General features: G+C 33.6%; 1 protein-coding gene across 10 annotated transcripts in view; it reads right to left on the reverse strand.

Moving 5' to 3' along the window:
* Positions 1-22,250, reverse strand: part of LOC114326365 (antichymotrypsin-2) — a 211,168-nt gene that overhangs the window by 39,167 nt on the left and 149,751 nt on the right. For 2 of the 10 annotated variants that reach the window (XM_028274715.2, XM_050641617.1), the window contains exon 4: positions 14,644-14,796. The exons of 3 other annotated variants lie outside the window; for them this stretch is intronic. In XM_028274715.2, the coding sequence (XP_028130516.1) occupies positions 14,645-14,796 (152 nt within the window). In that variant the 3' untranslated portion in view covers position 14,644. Of the gene's footprint in view, positions 1-583; positions 827-6,307; positions 6,603-7,584; positions 7,756-14,643; positions 14,797-22,250 lie in introns of those variants that run through there. 5 more of the 10 variants (XM_028274716.2, XM_050641616.1, XM_028274717.2 and 2 more) reach the window with 5 other exon arrangements.

Genomic DNA, 22,250 nt, shown 5'->3' on the forward strand with positions numbered 1-22,250 from the left:
TGGACTCATGGAAGCTGTCACAAGAGACATACCATACCTATGAACTAGCATTTATTATTTGTACAGAAAACTACGAGAAATTTATCAAATGACAGCATTCTAATGAAAAATAAAGTTTTGGGATGTAAAAAGTGGGATTTGCCGAGACCGTTAAAAATTGGAATTTTCAACTTGTACTTTAGACCGAACGTTTCGTCTGAAGAAAAAAGTAAATAGTGATATTTGTAGATAATTTTAAGTACTTAAATTTTTGTTAACAGACCATTTACTAAAAGTTAATAGTTTTCGAGATTTGAGCAAAAAGCGGAAAAAAGCTGTATTTTTTCGCGATTTTTTTAATGTTTCGGCAAGAAATTTTGTCCGCAAACCTCATAGTCGGATTCAGCAGCCCAAAATCCATATATAATGAAAGAAATCAGAACTACCCCAAAACTTTCCTAGTCAAAACACAATTTTATTGAATCAAAATGATATTGCGAATCTACTTCGTGTTATGATCCATATTCTGTAAAATATATTTCGTATTGAATCGAATATGAATTTACCAATATATTAACTTTAGAAAAACTGTTTAATACCTATCAATACATGACACTAAAATATGATGATGACTAAATATGCAGTAAAAAAAAATGTCGTTATTGAGATCTCAGAGAACGATGAATAAATGTTTGTTAAGATTCGAGTGGCTTTAGAACACGCCCTTTAAAGAGAAAATTTCTTTCGTATTCTGTTTGACGTTGTATTATAATTATAAAGGGATGATCCGCAATAACTTCGTATTTAACAGGATTTATTACGAGGCATTGGTTACACATCATTAAACCTGGAAGAAAAAATGCATCTGTATTAAAATAATAACTACATGAAGATATTGTAAAAGTAGTATAAGCAAGAAGTAGCAGACGATTTTACAGTAAAAAAGTTGTTAAACTTTGACATTTAGAGTAACAAGAGTAAGCTCGAATACAGTTAAAAATACTGAATGATCTCCCTCCCTCTCTCACTAGTCGTGTCATCATTACTGAGTGTTATGGTTTCCTAGCATACGAGCAGCTGTTTCTTTCCATCGACTTCTATCTTGGCTGCTCCGTTTCCCGAAATTATAAGGTACTTCTTTTTGCAATATGTCCGAAAAACTTTATTTGTTCTGTGTTCTGTCCATGAGATCGAAACATTCTCCTTTAGGTCCAACACCACCAGTGGCGGCTCGTGAGTTTTACAATAGGGGAGGCTCTAACTATTATTTGTAGGATATTTGGAGGATATATTAGGAGGATATTTGTAATGCCTCTTTTCAACAAGGAATATTTCCTAGTATGTTTAAACTATCTATTGTAATCCCTTTATTCAAAAGTGGTGATAAAGATGACCTTAACAACTACCGTCCCATAAGTCTCTTATCTGTGTTTTCAAAGATAATTGAAACTCTGGTTTATACTAGAATAAACGCATTCCTAAAAAAGCATAGTGTCTTGCATAATTATTTTCAACATGGTTTTACATCTTCTAAGTCTACAACTACAGCTCTTGCAAATTTCGTCAGCTTAGTGTTGGATGCTTTGGGCAGACGAGAGAAGGCATGTGGTTTATTTCTCGATTTGTCCAAGGCTTTTGATACTTTGGATCATAATTTGTTGCTAATAAAACTTGAGGGGATTGGTATTCGTGGTGTAGTTCTAAAATGGTTTACTTCCTACCTAGAAAATAGAAGACAAAAAGTAAAGATAACATCTAATGGACTTAAATACGAATCAAACACGTTGGATATCCATTATGGTGTCCCTCAGGGTAGTGTATTGGGTCCTCTACTTTTTATAGTATATATTAATGATATAGCTTTGATAACTAATTCACTGAGTGGAGTTAACATCATCAGTTATGCGGATGATACCAACATTCTAGTCACAGCAACATCCGATCAAAATTTGCAAAATAAAACTACACAGATACTATCCACCATCAACAGTTATTTCTTATCCAACAAACTAGTTTTAAATGAAGAGAAATCAAAGTATATGATTTTCACGTCAAATAATTTATTAAACCATCAAGCCACTATACAAGCAGCAATAGATAAAACAGACTGCAGGAAGTTGCTGGGGGTCCTGTTAGACAGTAATTTTAAATGGCCAAACCACATTTCTAATTTGAAATCCAGATTAAGTAGCGCATGTTATGCATTGAGAATTCTTTCACGTCTCTTTAATACATCAATATTAAAAACAGTATACTTTGCCCATTTTTACTCAATAGCCAAATATGGCATTGAAGTCTGGGGTTGTACCTCTGAATTAGAGCAGATATTCGTACTTCAGAAAAGAGCTATTAGGATAATATATAAAATGAAATTTAGAGATTCTTGTAGAGGTATCTTTAGACAAAATAATATTCTTACAATTCCCGGTCTGTATATATTTTCGTGTATAATGTATTTACATTGCAAAATTTATGAATTCAATAAATTTCAATTTAACCATGTTTATTCAACAAGATTCAGAGACAATCACTTTATGCTTCCACAACATCGTTCTGTTTTGTTGGAAGGTAGCACACATTATGCAGCCATAAGTTTCTTTAACAAATTGGCAATAGATATACGAATGAATTTACATCAGCCAAACTTTCGGAGGTGTGTACATCAATACATTTGTGAGCTAGAGCCATATTCTAAAAATAACTTTTAAGTATGTTTTGTCGTATTTATTAATTTATATACTTTTAATATGTACATTATATGTCTGTCACTTTGACTTGTCTCATACATGTACAACTTTGTATAATGTCGCATGTGATGAATAAATTTGACTTGACTTGACTTAACTATAAAAATCTAGACAAATTTGAACTAGCACAAAAATGCACCAAAAATGTAATTTAAGGCTTCATTTGTTTTTGACTATTTTTATTTACATTTCACCTTACGGGGACCCTCCCTCTTACCGCATGCTTACATTGATAACTGAGATGTAGAATAGATTTTGTAATTAATAATAATAATATTGTTAGAATTATTGATACTAAAGAACTTTATAAAAACAGGATTAAATCTAAAATTACCGAAATTTTTCGAATTTTGAGTTTTATTTACCCCACAACGATAGAAGTTCCTTGTAATTGCCGCGATTAATGGAATCATCACTTTCATCGTGTCCGCGAAAAGCTAATTCTTGCGAAGCCCAATATATTGTTATATCGATAAGCCTTTTTAAATTCATCCTATTCTCCAAAACCTGATTATTTTAAGTAATTATGGCCTCTTTTTGAGCTGTATCTAAAGCAGTTACTATATTTTGTTTAGCTAAAAGTTTTAATTTACACGACGAAAATATGTGATCTTTAGATTTGGAATATCTTTCAGTTGAACGAGGTAAATTTTTTAGATCTGAATATCCTATTTTAGACCACATTGTATGTTCGGTTTGTGTTACAAATAATAAGATACAAGGATAGCAACAAAGTTTTCCCTCTTAATAGACCCGGTTAACCAGTCCCATTTATTATACCAATTAATATTAAATGCACGATTTTGACGATTACCTGAGGATTTAATAATAGTTAAATTTGGCTGTGGCCTTTCTAAGGTTCTAATAATATAAGCTCTATTATATGTATATGTTACCGTTAAAACCCGATTCCAGTTAAAACCGGAAAAACTAGTTTTAACTATGCGCTTTAGACAATTCTAGTTTTAACTAGTCAAAACTACATTTGTCTACTAAATTCAGTTAAAATTAGAAATCCCGAACGAATTTCATTAGGAGTTGTTGATACTAGTTCAAACTAGTTTTTACTGGGTTTACTAGCGAATACAAATATCTACTATTTGGCATGTTCGGGGTAGTGTTAATGACGAAGGCGGCCGGTCGGTAACAAACTAGTGTGTGCAACTGTTGATTGGTCTGCATCGTTTTTATTGGATATATCACACTACTGTATATTATTCACAATGAGTGATATTGTCAAAGATCAAGTTGAGAGCAGAGATATAAGAACGTGGAAAGAACGTTTTTTGGAAAAGATTTTACAAAAGGGAGAGACCGAGAAGAAAGAAAGTCACTACAATGTTGTGACAAAAGCATGTATACTAAAGTAATGGCCGAAGTATAAGATGCGGAACTATCTGCTAAGAAAACACCGTTACAAAATCGAAGACTAAAACGATTTAGGATTGTTGAAGTTGGCGAAATAAAAAAGTTGACTTCTAGAATTGATCTCATGAAACATTATGTACCTGCCGAAGACATTTTTGAGATAATTAAAGCAGCTCCCGTTGCTATTGTTCATGTAGGTCGGGATAGGTTGAAGACTGAAACCGCCAGAAAATACGCAAATATAACAATTTATATGATCAATACTTTTATACATGTGGGAAACCTGCCAACGGAAGAAGAGTAAAAATATAAAAGCAAAGAGGGGTGTTGTATCGAAACCTATATTGCATTCAGAAATGAATAGTCACTGTCAAGTAAATTTAATCGATATGCAATCACAAGAGGATCACAGCTACAAGTTTATTATGTTTGTTCAGGAGTTGAGATCGGAAAATAAACAATCTGGTGTTGAAGAGGCCGGTCTTATTGGAGAACATCAAATTTTGTTAGCTAGAGAGGAAGCATACGAGAGTTTGGAAACACAAGCTAAACAAATTAAATTATTTATTGAGTAGTTGAATCTGTAAACTACTGAAAATTTTAGAAAAAACTAGTTTTGACTGAAATATGCTTAGTTTCAACTAGAATTAACTGATAATATTTGATAGTTCTAGATTTCACTAGTTAAAACTAGAATTGTCTAAATCTCTTAGTTAAAACTTTTGTTTTTCCTAGTAAATTCGGGTTTTAACTGAAACCGGGTTTTTACGGTAACATATATATTTAAAGTATTAAAATTATTCCTGAGCAGTCAGTCAATTATATCTTCAGATATTTTGATTTCGTTTAACTTATCCATTTTATATAAACAAACAACGGTACATAAATTGTAAAAATAACCTTACCAAGCCAATAACAACACAAATAAAAATATATGAATTACAAAAATTCACCAAACACTAATTAAAAAAAATAAAATGATAAAATCTCACCAAGAAATACCCTGACTATTAACTTCCTTATAGAATATAAGTAAAAGCACAAGTGAGCCTAATTCTGGTTTAGCCTCCCTTGCTTTATATGTCTGGGTAGTATGACGTGAAGCGATATAATATTACGTTTCTCTATCGAGTATTATTGTACACATGGGAAACTATATTGCTGGTTTCGAGAAGTTTGTCGTAACTTATAACACAACGGAGTCGAGTCTGGTTTCTGCCTCCCTTGGTAGGGATATGAGGAGCTGCTCACAGCGTATAGGTGGGTATATAGATGCGTTCCAGATGCGTTAGTTACAAGTGTGCAATAATTTACACTTTGTATTAGTACGAGCGCTTGTTGTTTCTCGTTATTCAAAATAAACAAAACAGTGACATTTCATCAATAATTATAGAAATATTATGTCCCAGAGATGACATAAAATGTGTAAAAAATTTATGGGGAGGCTAAGCCTCCGTTGCCTCCTCTGACGAGCCGCCACTGAACACCACATCTCTAAGGCGTCAATTCCTGATGCGGAAATTCCTATTCTTCTACGTATTTCAGTTTCAAGAGCCTACATAAGGCAGTCAATGAGAGTATTTGGCTCCGAATTCCATCCTACTGCATCAATTTACTTGATATTTTCACGGTTAGTAGGGAATAACTCACAAAACAAAGTCTACCCTATAACCTACGCCGCTTTTATCTTGGGGGTGGTTCCCACCCCATCTCGGGGGTTGAAAATTTTTTGGTCAAAATAACCTTGGAAATGGCTAGAGAACCTAATTCTAAAAACTCAGTACTTTTTGAGTTATATATGAAACCACAGGAAATTTTATTGAAATTTCAACTATGTAGGTAATCCTGTATTGCTACCTTATCTTAAAATATCGTAGAAGTCAAATTCCTGTTTTGTCAAATTTTAAAAATTTTGAGGACTTGCTTACCCCGAAGACCATGTTCAGACCTTATAAAAATTGTTGGCTCTTTTGTATTATCAAGTATAGGACATAAGTTTTTACAAAAGATTTTGATATAGGTACGTATTTTTCAAAAGAAAAATTTTAAGACTCACTCTTTTATTCTCAGTATGTAGCCATTGTATCATTGGACCATTAAACACTGAGATAAGGCATATAACGACGATCAGGTATTTCATGAAAGAAATAATAAAAAAAAGTTTGTACATTAACAAATAGCTATTTGGTTTACAAAAAAGGAAGAAAAATGGATGTGGTTGCAATGCACTTTTATTATCTCATTAGCTTTTATACAAATATTTTTAGATATAACTAAGTTACTAAAACTTACACAGATGTGGAATAAACTTAAAAAGACATGAAAAATGAGAAAGTTGAACAATCTATTGATACATCTAGATAACTGATGCGGAAATTCGTCCTTTGAATAGTATGATTTTTGTTGGATCATTGATTGTCACCAGTATCAAGAATGGATGATCGGCAGTAAAAGACTCAGGTGGCTGAGGCGGCCTCGGCATACAACGTATAAAACTCACTACGATATCTGAAAATAAAATATATAAGAATACCGAAATAACCACAAAAATGCAAGTCATATCTCTCATAAATCGTAAAAAATCTGACGCTAGGCGTATTATAATTACCAGATGACTGGTTGAACTGTTGAACACAATGTTGGAACTTGTATTCGCGGTGTGCAAGTACTTGGAGGGGATACGAGAAACGATCGTGCGCGAATATCGGAGAAATCTTGCTACTTTCTTAAATAATTCGTATTGTCAATTGAAATTGTCAAATTGACGTATATTTCATACCTACTGTCATTGAAGAAGAAAAATTATATGTTGCTCACAATATTGATATGATATGGAATTATTATATAAAAGTAGATTTAATTAACTGTATTTTGCTTGCAGTACTGCATTTTAATAATTAATTTTATTTACTACATACAATTGTTTACCTTTTAATAACATAATATAAATCTTACTTTTTCGTCTTATAATTTTTTTTGGGCTACGGTCTTGACAATTATCCAGCAACCAGGACCAATATGATTGGCCAATATAATTAAAAGTGCGAAAAAAGTTGCCGAGCTATGAAACCAGGTGTCGCTTTTCCGAACTTGCAGGGTCCCAATACTACGGTATATCTGTTAATACTATTTGTAAGAAACAAATCAAGTTCAACTTTGCAAAAAAAATTATAGAACAAAATTTACTCAGAATTGGTCAGTCTATCGATTTCCATAGTTACTTTGATTGAAAACATTTTTATCCCCTAGATGGGGTTGTTTTCACCCCCAGGGCAAAAGCTCGGTTCAGCATAGGGTAGATTTCGAGAAAGAGGGTCAACCGAGCTTAAATCCAAATTTTCATTAAAATCGTTGTTAATTCTCAAAATTCCACGGTATTCCACGGTTTTACAGTTTTTCACCGCGGACGACTGGTCTAATATAAATATTTTTAGATATAACTAATTTATTAAAACTTACATAGATGCGGAAGGAACTTAAAGACATGACAAATGGGGTAATTCAACAATCTATTGATACATTTAGACAGCAGATGCGGAAACACGTCCTTTAAACAGTATGATATTCGGATCACTGATTGTCAGCAGTATCAAAAATGGATGATCTGCAGTAAAAGACTCGGGCGGCATCGGCATACAGCAGCCCAAACCCATCATGATTCCTGAAAATAAGACATATAAGAATACCAAAGTAACCACAAAAAAATTCAAGCCATACTACGAAAATTGTAAACTGACGTTGGCGCATTATAATCAACATTATTTGATAATTACTCTTAGTCCAGTCGGGTTAGACGTATAACATGCCCAACCTTGCATTAGGAGCTGCCCCAAATTTTATTTTTTTAACCTTTAGGCGGGGTCAATAGTAGTGTAAATTTAAAATCTCGACTGAATTCCGCCATTGCGTTAGCCGCCATCTTGATTTTAAACGAGAACCGTTTTTGTATATATAAAGTGTAGTATACATAGAGAACTAGTGTAGTACAGTGCCGGCAAAAAAATCTTTACATTGCCAAATAAATCACTAAATTTGAAGACAATTTGCATGCGTTCTGTCTGCGCATGGAGGGGAGGGTAGGGGAGGGGGATAGCGTACTTGCGACGGCAATTATCTGTAGTTTATGGACCCCTTGGCTAACTTGGGGTATTCTGCGCGTTTGCACTATAAACAGTTGTCTTTGTGCGGGTAGTCAGTGTTAAACTTCTCATTTATAGTGTAAAGTTTGAGATCGTCAAATTCTAAACTGAACTGACAAATATAGGTCGAAAGAAACTCACAAAAGAGGAGAAAGTTCGTGCTTACCGTAGCACGTGATATTGGTGCTTCAAGAGGGGATATTTATCAACTGAAACCTTGCAGCCGAACGTTTCAGTTGATAAATAGCCCCTCTTGGAGCACCAATATAAGGTGCTACAGTAATTACAGAGTCTCCTTTCTCCAGTAATGTTAAAGCACAAATCTTCTCGTCTTTTGTGAGTTTCTTTCGACCCATATTTGTCAGTTCAACTTAGAATTTGACGATCTCAAACTTAACGCGGTAAATGAGAAGAAGTTTAACACTGACTACCCGCACAAAGCCAACTGCTTACAGTGCAAAAGCGCAGAATACCCTAAATCTAAATAAGCCAAGCGGTCCGTAAACTACAGATAATTGCCGTCGCATGTACGCTATTCCCCTCCCTACCCTCCCCACCAAGCGCAGACAGAACGCATGCAATTGCCTTAAAATTTGGTGATTTATTTGGCAATGTAAAGATTTTTTTTGCCGGCACTGTATATATATACTACACTATTATGACACAATCAAAATCAGAACAAGAATTTTCACATTTTGTCTACCTGCCACTGTAATATGTATTTCAGTTTTAACTTTAAATACAGTTTGCTTGAAGACGATAATATGAGAAACATATTATTAATTCATATATCGGACAACTTAAAATAATGGAAACGGCGGTTGAATGATGTCTCATTTTAAAGGTCGTTCCACTACCTTTTCGAAAACATCACATACATTATATTTATTTTCAATACTTTTGGAAAAATCAAGTAAAATCGTAAAGAGTTCCGAACCGTAACTATTGAGTTCAAAAGTCCAAAATTTTTTGTAGAATATTGAACTCTAAATTGAATTTTTTTTAATTGAATTTTGAGTCTTTTTTGGAATATTTTTGGAAAAATTAAGTCAAACCGTAAATATATTTAAGAATCGAGTTTAGAACAAAATTTTTTGGAGTATTGAGTCCAAGATTTTTCCAAAATACAATGTGTTTGGTATTTTTGAAAAGGTTGTTGAACGACCTTTAAAATGAGGTATCACTGAAAATCCTTTCCATTTAAGATTTGGGGGGTTGTGTCCGCCCCCACTAGAGGTTGATGTAACTTAGTTGAAAACTGGTCTACATAATGTCCCCCTCCCAAATAAATTTGACGTGTTTTTACATATATTTTTAGATTTTTTATAGGGACCAAATTAGAGAACGCGGTACCTTTTCAAATTGACATACAATACAATATACAATATTAGTTGCCTAAATTTGAACCATAATCTATATTCGCAAGAAGATCAATAGAAAAACGCAACTTCGTTGCGATACTGACCGATACTGAACGATAGATACCTGTAATAATGCAGATCACTGTTTTTAATTGTTCTAACTTAATTTTTAATCTCGGCAAGATGATATTGTTGAAAATAAAACCTATAATTCACAACATTCTTGTTGTATGACTAAGATATTGTTTTAAATGTTGACGTCTTCTGGATATTTGTTTGTCTAGTGTCCAGCTCTGAAGTTTATATAAACTGAAAATAGGATAACGTTATTACCTGCATAGTACGTAGACCGGGCGGTATTGTCGCCCCCGCTAGCAAAATTATTCCAATTCGATTTTTTTGCACAAACTTACTCAAAAGAGGTCCTTATAACATATCCACAGGGTATCGGACGGTGCCGTGGTCGAAAAATTGTTTAAACAATTTTTTTAAACAAATTCACAAAAATAATTTTTTCATTTCGAACAATTTTTTTAGATAATTTGGGTCATTCTGAGCAAAAAAGGTCTCTTGTCATTTTTCTCTCAAATTGATTGTTGTCGAGTTACATGCGATTAAAAATTTGAAAAATGCGAAAATGGCAATTTTCAAGGCTTAATAACTCGATTAAAAATTATTATTATGAAATTCAAAAAGTGACCAAATCAAGTTTCAAACCCCTTCTTCAAGGTCCTTAAGAGATTTTTGTCATTATTTTATTACAAAGCGTTATTTTTAATTATTAACAATTAGCGCTATAGTCCAGGATTTATCGTCGCCCCCGTTAGTGAAATTTTTGATTTTTTGCACAAACTTATTCAAAAAGAGGTCTTTATAACATATTCAGAGGGTGCCTGGCGGTGCCGTGGTCGAAAAATTGTTTAAACAATTTTTTTAAACAAATTCACAAAAATAATTTTTTCATTGCGAACGATTTTTTTTAGATAATTTGGGCCATTCTGAGCAAAAAAGGTCTCTTGTGATTTTTCTCTAAAATTGATTTTTGTCGAGTTATACACGATTTAAAATTTGAAAAATGCGAAAATGGACATATAACTCGACAACAATCAATTTTATAGAAAAATCACAAGAGACCTTTTTTGCTCAGAATAACCCAAAGTACATATCTAAAAAACCGTTCGCAATGAAAAAATTGTATTTGTGAATTTGTTTAAAAAAAATGTTTAAACAATTTTTCGACCACGGCACCACCCGGCACCCTGTGGATGTGTTATAAGGACCTCTTTTTGAGTAAGTTTGTGCAAAAAAATCTAATCGAAATAGTTTCGCTAACGGGGGCGACGATACAGTTGGACTATAGCGCTAATTGTTAATAATTAAAAATAGCAGCTTTGTAATACAATAATGACAAAAATCTCTTCGGGGCCTTGAAGAAGGGGTTTGAAACTTGATTTGGTCAGTTTTTTAATTTCATAATAATAATTTTAATCGAGATATTAAGCCTTGAAAATGGCCATTTTCGCATTTTTCAAATTTTCAATCGCATATAACTCGACAACAATCAATTTTAGAAAAAAATGACAGGATACCTTTTTTGCTCAGAATGACCCAAATTATCTAAAAATTGTTCGAAATGAAAAAATTATTGTTGTGAATTTGTTTAAAAAAAATTGTTTAAACAATTTTTCGACCACGGCAGACGGCACCCTGTGGATATGTTAATACAAGGACTTCTTTTTAAGGATGTTTGTGCAAAAAAATCGAATCAGAATAATTTCGCTAGCGGGGGGCGACGATACAGTCCGGTCTAACGTGGATTATTTAATTAAGCTTAATAATATTACATACAGTGTTGAATGTATGACAACTCGGACATGTGTTTCTGCTTGAACTACTGCTACTTTTACCCACTCACAAAATACCCAGTTAAGTCAATATTTAGGTACACAGGTATTGTACTGTAGCTAAAAGCTTATCTAATTACATTTTCAATGCAATCAATTTTATATTGTTTGGTTTTGAGTGTTCATTCACTAATTTTATACAGACCAATCAAAATAACAACAAAATCTTGCAAAATTCGAATAAATTATGGATGGTGGAGCCTGTCATTGTTTTGTGTCGATGTATTGTCATAATGTTACGTTACAAATATATTTCGATCTTTGTAGAGTAAGTTTGCTAAATAATTTTTTAATGATTAAGAGTAAATTAAATAGAGCACGTCTTCTTCTTCTTTTTGTGTAGACATAATAATAATCTCCCGTTTTATACCGTTCACGTGGCTTTGGGAGTATAGCAGGGTAGTCTGCTATATCTAGGGCCTACGGTATACAAGGAAGGTAACAGGGCCAGTGCTACGCTTCAACCGCCTATTATTACCCCTGTTTTTACCCAAGGTACTCAGTTTATTCAGGCTGAGTCGACCTGGGGCCTATAAACATTTTTAAAAATGTCTAGTTGCTATTGGAATCACCAGCACGCGAGCTAAGCACACTACCGCTTAGCTACGCCGGCCCTTTTGTGTAGACATGACTGTCTATTTTTTTCCAATGTGCTTCCAGTAAGTTGTCGTTCTATCGTTTTCGTGGTCTTTCCGCTGATCGTCTTTCTTTTGGGGAACCGTCTCTCGGTTTGTCATGCTTCTCAGTTCGTCTTTACTGCTGTGTTTGTTGTCATGCGGCTATGTGGTCATTCCATTCTACTCTTCTGTTTCTTAACCAGTTCTTAATATTCTCCACCTTGCATCTCCGTCATATATCTGTGCTTCTAGCTCTCTCCCATAGTGTCTTACCATCGATTTTTCGAAGGGTTTTTATCCCTGTTGTTCCTAGCATTTTTGGTCTGATGACTATTTTATAAATTCTGTCCTTTATTTCTCTATCTAAATTTTTATTTCTCCATATTGTTTCATTCAGGCAATCTGTGGCCCTGTTTGTTCTATTCACTTATCTTCCACTTCTGTTTCGGGCTTTTAGTGTGATAGATAGTGTGATGCCTTTAAACTCCATCACTTGTTCTACAATTCCTCCAGCTCTAATTTACATCCTATTAAATTTGCTGTTATAGCCATGCATTTATCTTTTTTGGGAAAATTAATATGTTAAATTTTTTGGCGGTTATATTAAATTGGTGCAGCATATGTCGTAAATTATCTTCACTTTGAGAGATTACTATTGCATCGTCTGCATAGCAGATTATGTTAAGTTGGTTTTCTCCATTTTTTTTAGTTCTTACTTTTTTTATTATTTTATCCATGATCAGGTTGAACAATAAAGGACTCAGGAAACACCCTGTCTTATTTCATTGCCAGCTTCAATTAACGCAGTAGAGAGAATCCCTTGTCTGAGGTCTCGTCTGATTTTAAAGTGCCTGAAATTCTCTCTTCTCACCTTCACTCACTGTTTGCTTTTGTTTAGCAAATTAAAAAGGTTTACTAGTTTTCAACGGATTCCTAGTTCTAACGATTTTTTTACTTTTTGGAGAACTTCGATGTTATTCAGACCTTCACATGGGACATTATTTCGGCATTGATTAATCTAGCATGATGGTGTCATAATCCAGTTGGCATCTTTAATTAATTCTTCGGTATGGTTTAGGTTAAGGAGTCCTTACAATTCCAGGACCATGGCCTATAAATCGCGAATACAATATACTGTTATTACAAGTTAATATTACTAGTTTAAGTAGATATCTATATTGCTTTATCCTACTCTCTCTGTCTTCTCCTAACTCTACAGTCATCTCTTTTTAAAAACTGCCTGAAGATGCTTCGTCGTACAATTCAAATAAGTTTGTGTTACTTTTTTTTTGTGTTCATTCCTTTTGTATACCTATATCTGCTTTTCTCCAAAAAATCTTCAACGATATATCAAAAAATTGATATAATCCGGATTTTACATAATTGGAGAACACTGACTCCTATAATGGTAGGGGAGCCCAAGCGGGGATTTTTGCAGTTACTCGAGCGCGTCAGAAAATCGCATGGGGAGAAACCTTGTATCCTGTAAATGTACCCCTACCATATATTGGCTTTTACTACAGGGGAGTCCGTTAAGAGGGGACCGAAAAATATCTATTCTTAGAAAAACTCAAAATCGTCAGATTAAGATAAGGTAAGTTAAGTACATCCAGAACAGTGTATATTTCAAAAATCTAACGATTTAGCGTATATTTCGCGAAATAAACTTCAGATCAAAAAAATAAAAAATACGTGTGCAATATTTTAAAAAAATCTATCGAGTGATACCAAACACGATCCCCAGGTAGAGCGGTGGGGGTTAAATTTAAACTTTTAAATAGGAACCCCGAGCTATTTCGCGAAATGAACATCAATTCAAAAAACTGGAAAATACACGTATTCAATATTTTTGAAAAATCTATCTAATGACACCAAACACGTTTGGTTACTTTAAAATCTTAAATAGGAGCCCCAATTTTTTATTGCAGATTTTTATTCCTTACGTAAAAATAAGTAACTTTTATTGGAGACATTTTTTCGGATTATGGATATGCAGCGCTATAATCGGAAAAACGATTGTTGGAAATGGAAAATTGGACTAACATAACTTTTTTTGGTTTTCGGACCTAATCTTCACAATCCAATAGGTCCCCATAACGCAACGCTCGAGTAACTGCAAATTTAGCATACTTGCCTCCCCGACTATAATAACAATTTCGTAGATTCTTGTTTTCACTTTTCTGATCACTTCTATTAATATACAGATTCAAGCCATACCGCTCACAATCTACCTAAGGTGAAAATCAACTCATCCCAGCTCAATCATCTAACTAAAGTCTAAAGGATTGAGCTATGGTTGGGGAGGTGGTCATTCCGTGTTATTTGGCTAGCTGCATAGTTACGCTTAATACTTTTTGCAACTCTCGTTCCACTCCTATTCAGAGTCATTGAACAAAAAACGTTCTAAATTTTCATAACCGAGTGTATGAGTGAATGTGTATAGGTGTAGGTGTGTATTTCTAAACAGACCAATCAGTGGAAGATACCTAAATCGACATGCACATCCCAACAAACATGCTGTTAATTACCTTAGTGTAGAGGAAAATCGATTTTTCCTGTAAATAAAATACTATCGAGCCCCTGACCTTGATGATTGCTTCTAGTTACTATAGCTAGAAGGAAGGGGTGATCTGCAGTGAATTCATCGGGTTCGAAGTTACATCTAGGTTCTATTTCAATACCTGTTAGTAAAAAAGGGGGTTTAGATTTTTTGTTATACCATCTTTAGACGCGTTAAGTCTGCTAGTCACTACGAGATTTCATAACTAATAAAATAGCAAACGATAGACAGATACAACCCTAAATAACTTTGATTATTAAGTAACACTCTACAGATATTTCAGCACAAAGAATGGTTCTCAAGTAATCTATTGCAACGATGCACACCAAGTTTATGGTTAATTTCCAAAATTTTAAACCGTATTATTTTTTTAGAACAATGCTAAAATTTTAGTACATTTTTGTAGGTATTTGGCTAAACTGAAGATAAAAATGACTTCGACAAAAATTAAATAATGGAAAAAGAAAAGTATTTTTGAAGTGTGTACAATTTTTTAAATTCGCTTTCGGCTTACAAAGCCATATTTTTCAATATATACCTCGTCCAATTTACTTACCGTTGCACGTCATCCGCGCCATAGCCTGTGACACGATACCAACACGAAATATCTAGGCGGTAGGTGTGTTCCCCTTTAGAATCATTTTGATTCTAAAAAAGAACACACCCACCGCCTAAATATTTCGTGTTGGTATCGTGTCACAGGCTATGGCGCGGATGACGTGCAACGGTAAGTAAATTGGACGAGGTATACTTAATATCTCCTATAAGCAACTAATTTTAAATTTCATAAAGTTTAAGGGGGACGGCGCAAAATCTTGGTCCAATGCTATTTAAATGCATTATTTTTTTGTAATCCTGAGAAAACTAATAAATATTTTTGAAAAATTTAAACGCAGAATGAAAGAATACATTATTACCGAGAGCCGAAAGTCCCTTAAAATAAACAAAACGTTTCTTTTGAATGAAATATTTGAAATTAAAAACCACATTAAATTTTCTCTTTTTTTTCAGTCCTGCAACTTATTAAAATGAATATTATAGAAGTTTTCAGGGACTTTAGACCCTCGGTAATAATGTAATCTTTGATTCTGCGTTTAAATTTTTCAAAAATACTTACTAAATTTCTCAGGATTCAAAAAAAAAATTAATGCATTTAAATAGCATTGGACCAAGATTTTGCGCCTACCCCCTTAACTTACGTCAAAGGTTTAAAGTACCACTATCAGTAGAGATCCCATTTTTTAATTGAAAAAATTCCTCATGCAGTTTCAAAAACTTGGTCTAAAGTTGAAATTTTTAAATACCTATTAGACAAGGCGAAAACGGCGGGTTCGTTGGGAAAAATATTCCCATGAGATTTTTTTGCATAATTACATCCGTGAGACATCCCAGAATAAGGTTCAAGAAGTCGCCCACGTGAAAAGTGGGCCAAATTTTTTTTAACATTTTTTTTTAATCAAATTGCAAAAATCGATATTTTGGCACGGACAATTTTTTTGTAGGTTTTTTGGATCATTCTGGATAAAAAAGGTCTCTTATAATTTTTCTCTAAAGTTGATCGTTTTCGAGTTATAAGCAATTTAAAATTGAAAAAAAAAAAACGAAAAATGGCGGTTTTCAAGGCTTAATAACTCGGTTAAAAGTTATTATTATGAAAGTCAGAGTGACTAAATCAAAGTTTAATGCCCCCCTACAAGATCCCGAAGAAATTTTTGTCATTATTTCATTACTAAGCTGTTATTTTTAAGTAACAATATTGAGCGTCATGCACGTGGTAGACGGCCGTAAATGTGAGTGCAAGTAAGATGCACAATTGGACTGCCGGAGTGGCATCTCTCTCGCACTCAGCATTTAGGGCCGGCTACCACGTGCATGGCGCTCAATATTATTATTTAAAAATAACAACAGCTTAGTAATAAAATAATGACAAAAATTTCTTCGGGATCTTGTAGGGGGCATTAAACTTTGATTTAGTCACTTTCTGACTTTCATAATATGTATTAACTTTTAACCGAGTTATTAAGCCTTGAAAATCGCCATTTTTTGTTTTTTTCAATTTTAAATTGCTTATAACTCGAAAACGATCAACTTTAGAGAAAAATTATAAGATACCATTTTTATCCACAATGGTCCAAAAAACCTACAAAAAAATTGTCCAGGCCAAAAATATTGATTTCTGCAATTTGATTAAAAAAAAATTGTTAAAAAAAATTTGGCTCACTTTTCACGTGGGCGACTTCTTGAACCTTATTCTGGGATGTCTCACGAATGTAATTATGCAAAAAAATTTCATGGGAATATTTTTCCCAACGAACCCGCCGTTTTCGCCTTGTCTATATTATGTAAAAATTTGATCATGGAAAATTGATCATAGTAATGTTAAGAACCCACCATCTGAATTGGAAGCAACCAGTAGAATTAACTGACAGCAAACTGAAACAGGATGTGCTCTTCCAAATGTCCCACTCTTTTCAAAGTTACAGCTGATATGTGTCATATAAAGGACATTAAAAATTATTAAACTCGTGAAATTTTTGAGAAAAATTGAAATTAAAAAAAATGGAATATGTATCAAAGACTGTCTGAAATTTAGAAATGTATCAAATACTGTGTGCCAATTTTTGAATTTCAATTTTTCTCAAAAGGACACCGCAACACTCCTTATGGAAAAGTGGTCCCGGTCAAATTTAACTAAAGTTTGGTCAATGATACTTCTTGATGTGTAGATTAAATAAGTCCATGGGACCTGGGTCTGAATAACTATTATTCTCGAGCTACAGCCTTCTGAAGTTATTGGATTCGAGTGCTCGGTTTATGTTAAGTGCACTAATTCACGGCCAAGTGAACGAATATAAATATTTATTATTGGAAGAAGAAAGACTCACTTTCTTCATGCATACTTGCATGTTGTATATGAATTCGTAGTCAAAAATAGATGCATCGTATTTTAGTCTTCAGAAAACCTCCGAAAAGTCCCCAGAAAACTAAAGAAAAGCGAAATAAAATGGGCTACTAGAGCGGTATAAGAATTATGTTTTCATGAATGCTTCACAGTTATGCAATACCAGCAAAGCTGCAGTTCCGCCTTATCTTTAGGATACTATTGAACAGTGGCGGATCTAGGGGGGAGAATGGGGTAATTCAATCCGTAACATGCTCCAGAATTAAAGAAAAAATTGTTCTTCATTTAACGAGAATGAACAAGCTGGTGACGTCAAAACATATTTATAACCAAAGACCGGACGGTGTGAGTAAAATACGTATGCCCAGAGTACGATTTAAGGACCAGGTGGAAGACGAGTTACGGGTGTTAAGAGTACGAAATTGGAAAACCTAGGCGAAGGATAGGAAGGAATGGAAGCTGATTCTTGAACAGGCCAAGGTCCACCCGGAGTTCTAGAGCCAGTGATGATGAACTTTTTTATACAAAATATTGTACAATGGAAGGTGCTCCAGCTGAAGTTGCTCAACAATTATTACATACGTTATTAATTCCCAATATTGTACAAGCTAGAGTTGAGACTAATAATCTGATTAGAAGAAATGGTCAATCGAGAAGGCTTCATAATCATGATTTTGACAACTTTCCTCTTTTCGACTTACAATACCTAAAATACCTTTCGATTGAGATATATTAATTTAATTTGGCACCGTCTTATATACAAGATAAAATAATTAGAGATAGTGACGAAGAGTTTCAAATTGATGAGAATATGGTTGAACCGGGATTCATAAGACTTCGAATATTTTCTGGGTTTCGGCAAGCTACAAAGCACCAAATATTCATTTCCTACACGGTTGATGAGTTGATGAAGATGAGCCTGCAGAAGAACCGATTAGCTGATATTACTGTACCTGTCAATCTGGTGCGAGAACTGTAGGTACCTATTTGTGCGCATATAACCAGTGTGTTACGGTTTTTAGGCTCTGCAAGACATCAACCCAATGTTAAGTATCCTGATAGGTCGTTAGTTAACACGACATATTATGATGCATCTAACCGAAATCAGCAAAATCTTAACGCACAGATAGTCGAAGATGACTTAAACCCGATTTTTTCATAGACAATTGTAATTAATATGTTACTGACTACCAGGTACTTTGTTTTTTTCTTGTTAAGATCAAGTTCATGTTCTCTACTTATCTATATGCGGGGCAAGTTTCATGTCAGCTAATGAATTTTTATGTTTCGACAACTTTTTCTTTAGTTCTGGACCGTGTTACGAAGGGAATAGGGAACTTGCATAAATTTTTAAATATTAAAATGATATTAAAAAACATAAGGTAACATGATCTTAAAACGCTTGCATGCGAAAAAAACAAATATTTTTAACCCGTACGCTAATTACGACGCTTTGAAAATACTATAAAATTAAAATATCTTAGGAGGCTTTTGAACGTCCTTCTATTGGTTCGACGTCACGGGCGACGATCAACCGGGCCTAGCAGTCGGAAACAACGCGATTAGGGTAGGTATCACGGGTATATTACATTTTAATCGTCTTTAATGGAAAATTCCTAGGTATTATTTATGTTCATCTTATACATTGTAATAAGTAGTTTCCCAATCAGCTTAGTTTTAAACTGAAATTGATAAAGTTGAGTGCTACTTTGTAAAGAGTTTAAAACGCATAATATGACGGACGAGGGTTTTTCAAAAGGTCAATCTGACTAACTTACCTACCGTTGATGTCTTCATGGTGGCAACTTTTATAAAAAGTAGTGAAAGCTATTCTATTGGAGAAATGCGAGGTGTCAAGGCAAATAAGTAAGAGTTATTAATAAGCATGTTTAAACCGTTTATAACAATAGTTTGGTACCATTATATTATAGTACACGGTTTACCCCGTGGGTTTGATCTACCTACTTCTAATCGAAGAATTTCGTATATCTTGGAAAAGATTACGGTGTAATTTGCATTATAATAAAGATTATATTTTATTGTAATGTTTATTAGTACCTACTGGAGCCTTTCATTATTGTGTTCAAAGCCTTCTGAAAAAATATTATGGTGATTAGCAGACGTACCGATAGAACGTGTACATAGCCAACAAAATCCTTCTTTACAAAGTTAATAATACGCATAAATAAGAAGAATCATTATTGTAATTTTACAAGTTAATATCTTTATCATCTCAGCTTATACTTACACCGCATCCCTCGGTAGACCGCAAGCTATAGTAGAAACCCGACTGTAGACCGCATACTATAGTAGCACCAATACTTTTTAGTTACTCTTACTTTTCTTACTAAAAGTTTTGTTTATTTTTAAGTTACTTGTTTCTTCTTTGTTCTTCAACACAAGAAACGACAAAAGGAATTTCATAAAAAAGAACTTTTTGATACATGTCAACAGAGATAAAATGTTAATATTTTGCCTGTCACAGAAAAAATCATTTTTGCCACAGAGTAAAACAAGATATTTCAACTGTATTATTTATCTATGGGCAAACTGCATTAAATGCAATAGCCCACTGAACGGGCAAACGATACGAGTGGCCTGTGACGTCAGAGCCCAGCTCTCGCTTTTGAAGTTGTTTGAAACGTAAATTTTAGGCGCGGAACTTTGACCATATGTTGTACGTACACTATTCATTGTTAAGACGTAATATTTTGAATATAACATTTTAAAACATAAATTAACAATTTTATACAAAAAAAATTTTTTTTTAGTGCAAGTTCCCTATTCCCAATTCCCCCCTAGATCTGCAACTGTTCAGTAGTATTCTAAAGATAAGACAGAACTGCAGCTTTACTGGTATTGCCTAACTGTGAAGAATTCATGAAAACATGATAATTCTTATATTGCTCTAGTAGCATATTTTATTACGCACTTCTTTATTTAGTCTTCTGAGGACTTTTCTGAAGAGATAATACGATGCATATATTTTTTACCACGAATTCATATACAAGACGCAAGTATGCATGAAGAAAATGAGTCTCTCTTCTTCCAATAATAAATATTTTCGTTCACTTGGCCGTGAATTAGCGCACTTAATGTAAACCGAGCACTCGAATCCAATAACTTCAGAAAACTGTAGCTCGAGAATAGTTGTTATTCAGACCCAGGTCCCATGGACTTTTTTAATTTACACATCGAGGAGTATCATTGACCAAACTTTCGTTAAATTTGACCGGGACCACTTTTCCATACGGTGTGTTGGCGGGTCCTTTCACAGGTTAAATATTTTAATTTCCTGTATACGACACACGTCAGCTGTCACTTTGAAAAAAGGGGGACATTTAGAAGAACACATCCTGTTTTAGTCTACTGTCAATTTATTCTGCCGGTTGCTTCCATAGTCCATTCTTTCACGGTTTTTGCTCTAAATTTTAAAGAACCGCTTGGATTGACATGAAATTTGGCATACGCATAGCTTACATGTCAAAGAAAAAAAGTGATATTGTGCCGACGTGTGCTTTTGCCCTGGGGGTGACTTTCACCCCCTCTTGGGGGTGAAAAAATATATGTCCAAAACAACTCCGGAAATGGGTAAACTGACTAATTTTAAGTAACTTTTGTTCTATAGAGCTTTTTCGCCAAGTCAACACTTTTCGAGTTATTTGCGAGTGAATATGTTCATTTTTCAACAAAATAACCACATTTTTAGACGGGTTTTCGCAAATAACTCAAAAAGTAAGTATTTTGTCGAAAAAACTGTTCTTAGCAAAAATATAGCCTATAAAAAAGTAAAAAAATGGTGTACGCGTTAGGTCTCTGGATCTCGTAGAACCAGAGTTATAGCCAATGAAATATAGTTTCATATTCACCAAGAATATTTCGACGTGAAATATCCAAAAAATTAAGCACTTTTTGGGGAAAACCCATTTTAACTTTTTTAAAGTGTTTAAAAAAGCTTTATTTGTGTTTTTACGAAAAGTTTCTAGCATTAAATTTAAGCAAGTTACGCTCAAAATAAAGTTGGTCCCTTTTGTTTTTGCAAAAAAAAAATCGGGAAGACCACCCCCTAATTAGCAACTTAAATGAAATTAATCGTTGCCCCTCCATAAATTATTTTACTTATATTGTGTTTATATGATCTGTAAGTTTCATCGATTCAAAGTGTTTATTTTTGAAAAAATTTGGTTTCAAAATAAAATTTTTAAAAATTTAAATTTTGAAAAATATGCTTTTTTTCAAAATAACTTAAAAATTGTTAGAGATACCAAAAGTCTCGAAATACAAAAAAAGTCAGATTTGCTTTTCTGAATATCATGTATTTTTTTGTTTTTCTGTTAGACAAAAATTGATCAAGATTTGGTGTTTCTAAATTTGCATACATTCGTGATCAGTGACTCGTTCAACCCCTTTTAACTACAGCCGTTTCAATAATAAGGACTTTGAACCGATGAAACTTACAGATCATATAAACAATATATACACGAGTCAAGAAACTTGTGAAGTCGTTACGATTAAGTTCATTTAAGATACTAATTAGGGGTGATTTTCTCAATTTTTTTACCAAAACCAAAAGGGACTAACGTTATTTTGAGCGTAACTTGTTTAATTTTGATGCTAGAAATTTTTTTTATAAAACAAAAATGAAGCTTTTTTTAAACACTTTAAATGAGTTT

Source organism: Diabrotica virgifera, chromosome 1 (assembly GCF_917563875.1).
Source record: "Diabrotica virgifera virgifera chromosome 1, PGI_DIABVI_V3a".
In the NCBI taxonomy this organism is placed as follows: domain Eukaryota; kingdom Metazoa; phylum Arthropoda; class Insecta; order Coleoptera; family Chrysomelidae; genus Diabrotica; species Diabrotica virgifera.